General features: G+C 34.1%; 1 protein-coding gene across 1 annotated transcript; it reads left to right on the top strand.

The window, feature by feature from the left end:
- Positions 1-358: 358 nt before the first annotated feature.
- On the top strand, positions 359-5,710 carry LOC131076597 (copalyl diphosphate synthase 1-like). The gene is made up of 12 exons (XM_059220185.1): positions 359-665; positions 1,294-1,474; positions 1,567-1,784; positions 1,874-1,994; positions 2,085-2,194; positions 3,443-3,657; positions 3,746-3,858; positions 3,987-4,085; positions 4,205-4,420; positions 4,662-4,800; positions 5,089-5,334; positions 5,423-5,710. The coding sequence occupies exons 1-12, from the start codon at positions 374-376 to the stop codon at positions 5,708-5,710; spliced, it is 2,238 nt and encodes a 745-aa protein (XP_059076168.1). The 5' UTR covers positions 359-373.
- The last annotated feature ends 4,736 nt before the right edge of the window (positions 5,711-10,446 follow it).

Genomic DNA, 10,446 nt, shown 5'->3' with positions numbered 1-10,446 from the left:
TTTTTAATAGGGTCTTCTAGTTTGAAGTTCACCTTCGAAAGAAATGGATTCAGTATTAGAGCATACCAGAATGCTAAATCTACATACACATCACTTCTTGAAGATGGCTCCAAAGTATTCAACTCTATAGCCCATGTACTTCTTATACATTTGCTTTCCAATGTTTAAGAGAATACAACGTAATTTTGATTTGACAAAGATTAGAAAATACATACTCTGGTCACAAATGGGTATGTTTATTTTGTTTGTCAATTGATATAATGAATACAGGATAACTTTTAAAACCATCACGTCTGTATTAAATCTGATAATCCTTCATCTCATTATATGCCAGGTTGTCCAAGAGAACATAAAGCAAAATTCATCTGCTTCAATGTACATAGATGATGATATTGCAAGGGTAAGAAGGTTGTTTTCAGACATTAAGAGAAGACACACATCTGTTTCTGCTTATGATACAGCTTGGGTAGCTATGGTCCCTTCTGTGGCAAACTCAAAATTACCACAGTTCCCACAGTGCCTTTCATGGATAATAGAAAATCAACTTTGGGATGGATCTTGGGGATTATTAGATTTGCCCTATATTAAAGACCGATTGTCTCACACTCTGGCATGCCTTATAGCACTTAGAACATGGAATCTTGGTGCTGAAAATGTAGAAATGGGTAACTCCTCTTTTTCCTCAATCAATTTTAATCTATGACAATTTTTCTTACAGATATGCTGATCTCTTAAGGAAAGTGAACTGAATATTTCCCATCAGCCTACAGAAATTTTTGTCTACTAAATGGGTATCCAGTCTCTAAAATGCACCAAGGCATCCCTTATGATGTCTATAAAACAGCCATATAATATATTTTTTCCCAAATGTCAAATTATAAGATTTAAAAAAGATTTTTCCTTCCCATATAGTTTCTAATTTCTGTAATTCATCATTTCCACCTGACATTTCTCCCAGATGTCTTAGAAAATTAAAATTTATAAATTTTCTCCTCAAACATTTTTGTAAGTCCCCCCTCCATAGAAATCATAGCCTTGAGCAGATACTGATACAGCCATATCCCACTTTTCTTCTTAAAGTTTGATTTAAATGTTTGGGCCTGAACTCTGTTGCCAAGCCTTCAGTTTGCAGGATATTACTTCATTATTACAATGAGATTTGATCACAGGGATACATGAATCTAACACCTAATTCTCTTAAGATTTTAATGTCATTTCCTGGTTCATGGAGATACATGAATGTAACACCTAATGCTCTTAATATTTTGATGTCATTTCTTGGTTCTTCTACAGGTTTGAGATTTATAAAAGAGAATATTGGAAAGATAGCCAGCGAGGACAGATATAATCCCCCAGGCTTTGATCTGATCTTCACTGCCATGTTAGAAGATGCAAGAGACTTGTGTTTGGAACTCCCTTATGACTCACCTCCTATAAAAATGATGTTCACTAAGCGAGAAGAAATCCTGGAAAGGTAATTTTGCCATTAGTTTGCATTTTTCCAGCTCTTTTCTTCCTTATTTTTGTTGATTTCCTGTAATTTTAGAATTATTTTAATTTTTGCAGCATTGAAATAAACCATATGAATGAGTATGACAAATCCCTCATATTCATAGTTGAGGGTATTCGGAGGATAGTTGATTGGGACAAAGTTTTAAGACATCAGAACAAGAATGGTTCGCTCTTCCATTCTCCCTCTGCAACTGCTTGTGCTCTAATGCACACAAGGAACTTCAGCTGCCTTAAGTATTTGAATTCAATACTAGAAAATTTGGAGAACAAAGGTTGGTTCTTAAATGTTCATTTATATGGTTTGATTAGAATTTTTTCTTGTTCTTGCAAATGTAAGAGGCTTTTTTTTTTGTTGGTGCAGTGCCTAGTGCTTATCCCCTAAATTTGGTTACTGGTCTCTCAATGGTAAATAGCTTGGAAAGCTTAGGTATAGCAAGACATTTCAAAAGTGAGATAAAACAAGCTCTAGACGATGTCTACAGGTAATTGAGAGATCTTTTGCTTATGATTGAATATTGTACTTTCTATGTTTGGTTTCCATATTGTCTGAAACAAATATTCTCTCTGGGCAGACGCTGGACAGAGAATGAAATGATTGAGGGAATATCATCAGCATCAGACATAATTAACATGTCTATCAGTTTCAGGATTTTGCGGTGGAATGGATATGATGTATCTCCAGGTCTTTTGAGCAAACAATGTCCTGTTTTCCTTAAGCTTTCTCACATTTTTTTTTTCTGTTAAGCATGAATACCAGTTATAGCCTATGTTACCCTGAGTTTCCGGGATGGGGGACGGTGAGACAGGGAAACGGGTTTCCAAGATGATTTTTTTCCTGAACAGGGGATGACAGGGGACGGCTATATACATATATGAATATCTGAAATTCACACCTCACAGTCTTCTTTTCCTTATTCAGACTGAAAAACCCTTTCACATTTCATCAGTTCACAGTCTTTCTCTTCCCGTGCTGAGACTGAAAACTATTTTGCAGCACTACCTTGAGTGAAAGCTCGATTCATAATAAAATCGCAAAGGTTCTTTTTTTTCTATTAAAACTTGTATCAATATGATGTCATATTGATATCCTATGAAATATGATATTGATATTATTTTTATTTATTTTTTACTTTTTTTTCTTTTAAAACTTGTATCGATATCATATGTCATATTGATATCTTATGAAATATGATATTGATATTTTTATTTTTTTTTTGTTAAAAGTGGATAAAACCACTGAATTATATTAATAAAATTGTTTTTTACATGTGTATGGTTCTGAAGGGAAAGAACCAGTAAGAAAACCCTTCAGTATTACTCAAGATAACATAAGCCTATCTACCCATTACAAAAAGCCCAAGGGCCCAAAAAATCCTTCACACTTATATAACCAGCCTCATTAGATATAAAGGAAGCTGTCAGAAGAGGCATACATAAGAGCCTCATTAGATATAAAGGAAGCTGTCAGAAGAGGCATACATAAGAGAACTTGTGAGAATGAAACATCAGTCAGAAGTCCACCAATCCCAAAAGAAACATCAAAACTGGATCACCCTGTCTAAGAAGCACAAGTCATGATATTGATATTATTATATTGATATGGGCTCGACAAAAAAGTTGACCGTTTTGAGTTTTCCGAATAGTTTTCGAAATTTTTTCTGAATGGGAAAAAATGGGGACGGTTTGGAAATGTTTCCGACCGTCCCCAAACCGTTTATGTTTCCAGAACGTGTGCCTTTAGGGTGGAAACGCATTTGCGGGTAACACTGGTTATAGCTTATGAAAAATATGCAATTTTGGGTATGATAGTTTCTAACTCAAGCATTGATTATGTAAAGATTAATGCATACACTTTAGGGACATTTCATGTGATTTATGTCTTTCATTATATTTTTATTTCCTATTAATGATATCAGCAACAACCATGTAGATGTCTTTCTCAGTTACATGAAGAATAGTGACTTCCTACTGTCTCTAGAAAACAGCAGCCAAGCTGTTACAGCATTGCTGAATTTGTACAAAGCATCTCAGTTGATGTTCCCAGGTGAAACAATTCTTGAAGAAGCAAAATCCTTCTCCCAAAAATACCTTGAAAATATTACAATGGATGACCAAAATACAGTCCTCAAAGACCTTGAGAAAGAGGTAATAAATTACTTCCTTACGGTACAAATGACTAGTGTTTGAATTTATTTGTGTCATTGAGCTTTGTGGGTCAATCTGTTCATCACAGGTTAAGTATGCACTGGATGTCCCTCGGATGGCTTGTTTGGAGAGAATAGAGCATCTAAGATACATGAATACATTTGGTTTTGATGATATTTGGATTGGAAAGACATCTTACAGGTAGCTTTTGACTGGATCCTCATATCTATGTAACCCTTCAATTTAATTTACTTTAGTTTAAGATTTATACGCTTCTAGATGACCTCCTTCAATAATCTTTACAATTGGACCTTCAAATTGGATTGCAGGATGCCCTTTATAAGCAAGGATTGCTTTTTAACTTTAGCCAAAAAAGACTACAATATCTGCCAAACAGCCCAGCAGGAAGACTTAAAGAAGTTGGAAAAGTAAGTAGGCAGCTTTTGGAAATAAGAACAGGAATAATACCTCTGTTACAACTGGTATGAAAAAGTTATAGTTACACTGAGAGTTTTATAACCGTTTCTGTTGCTGTCTACATTAACAGATGGAGTGCAGACTGTAAACTTGGTGACCTACACTTTGCTCGACAAAAGCTTGTAGCCTGCTATTTTTCTGCTGCCTCAACACTTTTTAGCCCTGAAATGTCTACTGCTCGCATCGTGTGGACTAAGATTGCCATTCTCACTGTACTAATGGATGACTTTTATGATGTCGAGGGTTCCATTGAAGAGATTCGATGTTTTGTTGAAGCTGTTAGGAGGTAATCATATTATAAATATCCAAAACTGTTGAATTAGATGGCTATGATAATGATTTCGACGGTACAGTCCATTTTTAAATTAATTCTCATTGTAAATGACATTACAGAAAAACATTAGGTATTAGACTGTTTAAAGCCCTGTTCTTATATAGGTTTTAGATTCCTTCATCTTTCTATCCCTCTGTCTATTTTTATATACACAGAGGAGAGTCGTTAAGTACTTGTTTCGAATGTCTTGCAGGTGGGATACAACAGGGAAATGTAATTATTCAGACAATGTGAAAATTCTGTTCTCTGCAATTTATAACACTGTCAATGATATTGCTCAAGCTGCCTGGGCTTTCCAAGGCAGGGACATCAGCACCCAGTTAAAAGAAATTGTGGGTATAATTTGTTTATATTGTAGAGATGCCAACAAATTTTTCTTCTAGAAGCTTTGAAAACAACATCATTTGAGTAACCCATGAAAACTTTTTTGTTTTTGTTTTTTTCACACTTCTGATTTTAATTGTGTATATTTTTTCAACCCACTTTTCTTTCATTCTGGTACTGGCTATAACATTTATGATGAAAAGTATCACACGATTTGAATCAAAAGTAGAAAAAACTAACATTATAGTGTGAAAATTGCATGAATCTAACTTTTTTGTGCTTATGTTTATTTACAGTGGTACAGATTTGCAATCTCAATGATGAAGGAGGCGGAATGGACAAAATCTGGATTTATACCATCGATGCAGGAATACATTGAAAATGGAAAAACAACAATCGGCCTAGAACCAATTATCTTTCCATCACTCTATTTTGTAGGACCTGAACTTTCAGAGCAAACCATCTTGCATCATGAGTACAGCAGTCTTATGCAACTCATCAATACTTGTGGGCGCCTTTTGAATGACATTCAGAGCTACAAGGTATTGAATACTTATCTCAACAAAAGTAACGCCTTTGCAATACTTAGCAAATTTCAATTAAGAACTAAATCTTTCATATGTTTTTCAGAGGGAGATCAAGCAAGGAAAGCTCAACTCTGTGTCATTGTTCATGAAAGAGTATCCAGGGACATCTGTTGAGGATGCTACTGAGTGGGTTAGACTAACTGTAAATGAAAACACACAAAAACTACTCAGAAACTTGCTGCAACCAAGTGTTCTGCCTCGTGATTGCAAGCAGTTATATTGGAATATGCTCAAAATTATCCAACTCTTCTATCTCAACACAGACGAATTCACATCTCCCACTACCATGCTTGAACATATAAAGGCAGTTCTTTTTGATCCTGCCTTATAAATTCTACAAGAGAGTGTTGAGAGAAGATCACCTGGTTCTATTCTATTAACAAAGCAAATCCTTGTCAATGGTCTAAAGAAATTTCCAATAATTTTGGTGTACTATTTTAATTGATTTTTTTTTTTCTTATTAAATTTATTTTCTAAATTGTTAATAAAGAGGTTTGCTGTTTTTAAATCGAAGGTAATTAGTGTCATCTCTGCCTCATGAGTCTTTGGTTGAAGAAAATTAGTTGTGAGACATTTGTTTAACTCATCTCTTTATTGCAACCAACTCATCCATTTAAAAGGATGTCAACAATTATATTTTCTTTTCATTGGAAATCGAGAGGCAATGAGAATCTTGATTTGTAGTCATTTGCACTTTTAATTTCAACCTAATTATTTTTACAAATAATTAAAATTTAATTGTCAAAAATCTTGAATAGAGTTTTAAAAGTTAATCTCAAAATTAAAGTTATAGTTACTATGTAATTTGCACATCATTTGCTTCATTTTGACATTGACAAATTTTTTTGTAGTATAACTTAATTATGGTAGTAGGAACACATTTCAAGTTTCTTTTCACTAGTAGTGCCGTAGATTCATTACAGGTGGAAATTGAGAGATGTTTTGGGGGAAGTACATTTGATTTTGACTATGTAATTTGCACATCATTCGCTTCATTTTGACAATGACAACTTTTCCTTAGCATAGCTTAGATTATGATAGTAGGAACACATTTCAAATTCCTTTTCACTTGTAGTGCAATAGATTCATCAAAAGTGGAAATCAAGAGATGTCTCGGGGGAAGTACTTTTGATTTTGACTTAAGATTGTTGAGTGGGCATCCATTAGCCTTGAGTATTCCCCTATGAACAAAAGTCATAGCTAGCATTGGTTATTATGATGGTAATAGACAATAGTGATAGTGTCATGGGATGTTTAGACTCAATATGCTTAAGCTAAATGAGACATTATCTCTCATAGCTATTATTTGCTCTATAAATGGTTGTTGAATTTCCTTCAAAATATGTTGCCACCCCTCCATAGATATTATTTGCTCTATAAATGGTTGAACTGCAATGTCTAGGATGCCTGTATATGGATAGAAACTAGTCTCTAATTGAGAAAAAATCTTTACTATTTGGAGAGTAAGTTGACCAATATTTATAGCTCTAGTGCTGACAACAATCCTTCCAAGTACTCTCTTTATTGAAATTTCAACTTGCATGTAAAGTGTTTGACAAAATATGAAATTTGGATGTTTAGCAAATGTAAAACAATTTATGATAATAAATCCATTGCAAGACTATTATCAACTATTTGCTAAATTCTCACATGCTTTAAAATTATTTGGACACCTATTTGTGAAAATTTTCATTACTTAAAAGAAATTTGGCAACTATTCCTGAACATTAAACTCAAAAATAATTGAATGGTTTTATGCTTCACCAACTATTTGGTGGAATGCCTTCAAACTAAATCAATAAATTACAATTGACTTGGAAATTTATTGATAGGCATATTACACCTTCCTATATCCATATCCATCATTCCCTATCTTGTTCAAAGAATTTTATCCTTAACTAATGTATAAGAAATGTGTGTATGTGAATAGTGATGAATAGTGGATAAATAGTGATTTTTTTAAATTAATTGGGGGACGAACTTTGTTTTTTACTAAAGAGGGGTAAAATTTTATTCAACCAACAAAGAGATACAAAGAAGCAAAGAGCCCAACAAAAGGAGCACTAGAGGGCTCTATCACTACCAACTAACTGATCAAGCACATGAATTATATCAGGAGGCAATTGCCCCTTATCCAAAATATTCCAATCCTGCATATGAATTGACGCCCATTTGGCCAAACAACCAGCAACACCATTCCACTCCCTAGGAATGTGTGTGAATATACAAGAGATGGACACCCATTTATGAGAATTTCCAAGTTACTTGAAAGATATTTCACAATTGTTTCTAAACATCAATCTAAAAAATAATTGAATAGTTTTATGCTTTAATAACCACTCCTCGAACACTACAATTTTTTTTTTTTAACATTCACAAGTACTAACTTAATTAAACAACTTCTCAATCTAGCTTAGAAATGTCAACTTCTTACTTTCTTTAATTGCCTTAGTGGTGATAGTTCTACACCACCAATTATGTTTGCACTCAAAAGTGGTAATCTTTTGAGATTAGGAGGGTAAAAGCACAATGTTGTGTCACACTTTTATAAAGGAAGTGACCAACACAACTAAAACTGTTTAACTTCCACCGCATAAAAGTGACATTTCTAAATTGAATTTCAAAATGATGTAAACTGATCAAATATAGAAATATTAATAAAATTTATGTCTGTTATTTTAAAAAAAAAAATTTAAAAAAATTGACATTTATTTTATATATTCAAAGACAGATTTTTTATTGCTGAAAATCAGAGGTTCTAATCGGCGTCACCAAACAAAATGAAAATGAACTTATTTTTTGCTGATTTTAATTTTCCAAATAGAGGACATATATATGCAGTGTTATTTTAAAAAAAAAAATTGATGTATATTTTTCTCATAATAATATTTTAAAGTCCAACATAGCTAAATTTGGCAGTTTTCATTCGGCGTCACCTTTTGTCTACTAAATTTATGATTAAAAAAAATTTATACCTTTTTGGAGAAGATTCTCTCATCTAGTGAAAAATATATTTTTTAAATTTTTATAATATCATTTAATATTACTATTTCAAACCTATGTATCCCTTCAAGGGAAGTCAAATGCTTCATAGTTCATCTAGAGTGTTAGAGGGAGTTGATTCTCCTCTTGTATAGGAAATTTGATCTCTTTTTAAACCAGGACTATTTATCAAATTAGTCCAATCATAATTATATAGTAATAACCAGTTGCCATCAAGTAAAATAAAAAGATACACAATTACTTAAGGGTCATATCCTTTCACAATTTCCAACTCCATAAAGAGTGATTTGAGCACACTTCCCTTTAACACATGGTGACTAGCTCATTTACACATCACCCACATGATTACTAGCTCTGGCTTACTTCACATATACAAAGTGACTAGCTTTAGCATACATCTCATATTCATAAGGACAAGCTTCAATATACATCTCTCGTAGATAGTAGTTATCTTCAATAGGCATCCCATACCTAGTGACTAGGATTTACATAGTGAGGAACTAACATATCTTTAACAACTAGCTCCCACTTGCCCATAGTGAATCCTAGATAAAAGAAATGTCGGTGCACTGTGCACTACACTGTGAGACGCATTCTTTTGTCTAGTATTTTGTACCAACAAGCAAGTGGGAACAAGGTTCGACGCATCCCATACTACACCGGGTGTCTATCCTCATCTTAACAAAGTCAAGTATACCACTTCCACATAAATACATGCCCAAATTATACAAGGTTTGGTCCAATTATTACCTATCTATTCTTCATTAGAAATTCTCTTCCCTGCAGTCCATTAGACGACTAAGCAACAAGGACACCCATCGCTGGCATGCAGCTGCCCCCCAGGCCTACGTGCTCTTGGCGAAATCTACCCAATACCCTAGATCAATGCAGGGTATCCCTCACCTGCATGCAACTGGCAATAACCATCTGCTAATTAGGGGGTACGACTCCTTAATTACTGTCAATCCCGAGCGGATAAGCTTATCTCAAGTGGGCCATAGGATTTCCATCGATGATCACCTCAGATGGAGAAGGTTAACCTATGCATTGAGGTATACAACCTCTACATGTGCCCTTATAGAGCCCTTACTCCATCTGTAGCCGTAAAAGTCAACACCTATACATGGCTTAACACTATAACTAGAAGAGAGGTTCCTAATTCAGAACAAGTATATCATTATTGACTAATTTGGGAGTATACACAAAGTCTTATAGGTCTAGGATTAAATTACACATCCACCTATGATCACTTGGATCCAACATAAGATTGCCTCTACTCAATAGATAAACAAACTAACCATAAGGTGGTCTACCTTTTCAATTTATCAACTCATCATTCAAAAATCACAATATTTATTAAATATGAGTTATAAGGCTTTCTCAACTCTTCATAATATTCTAATGCCTATTCGACCTCATTTGAAGCCTACTAAAGAGGATAGGTTAACAGGTTAGGAACAATAGTGAACCTTGGAGTTATCCCCCCCCCCCAGACCCTACCCCTACAAAATTGAGGTCACAGTGGCATCCTTCACCCAAGGACCGCCTATGTTCCCACTTCCAAATGGGTCAAAGTCACATGTAGTTCTCCTTATAAGATCTCTTAAGGACACCTGCATTCAGGTTCCCATAACCAAGATTTTGTTAATCTTTCCCTTCAAATAAAAAAATAGTTAACACTAGTTAGGTAATCATAAGTAAGCTCACCTTTTAACAACCCATACCATAACTCTTCCATCCATGTAGGTCATTAACTTAAATTTAAACCTCATCCCATTATTCAACATTAATATCATTAACCTCTTATAGGTTCACATCCTTGACATAGGGGTTGGGTTGATCTCTCAATTCTCTTTGTTTACATAAACTACACTTATTCTTGAACCAAGACACCATTCCATACTGGGGACATTAGAGAGAAACTATATTATTGTGATCATAATTAACACATCCCAAAAGATTTATATCCTGATGTAAGCCTAATAAGGTTTAATCGACTAGCTTTCAAGAATGAACAATGCCCATTAGACACAACATTATAGAGTTGGGGTCCCTTACTACTCT

This window comes from Cryptomeria japonica, chromosome 5 (assembly GCF_030272615.1).
Source record: "Cryptomeria japonica chromosome 5, Sugi_1.0, whole genome shotgun sequence".
NCBI lineage: Eukaryota > Viridiplantae > Streptophyta > Pinopsida > Cupressales > Cupressaceae > Cryptomeria > Cryptomeria japonica.
This window is presented reverse-complemented; position numbering and strand designations above follow the sequence as displayed.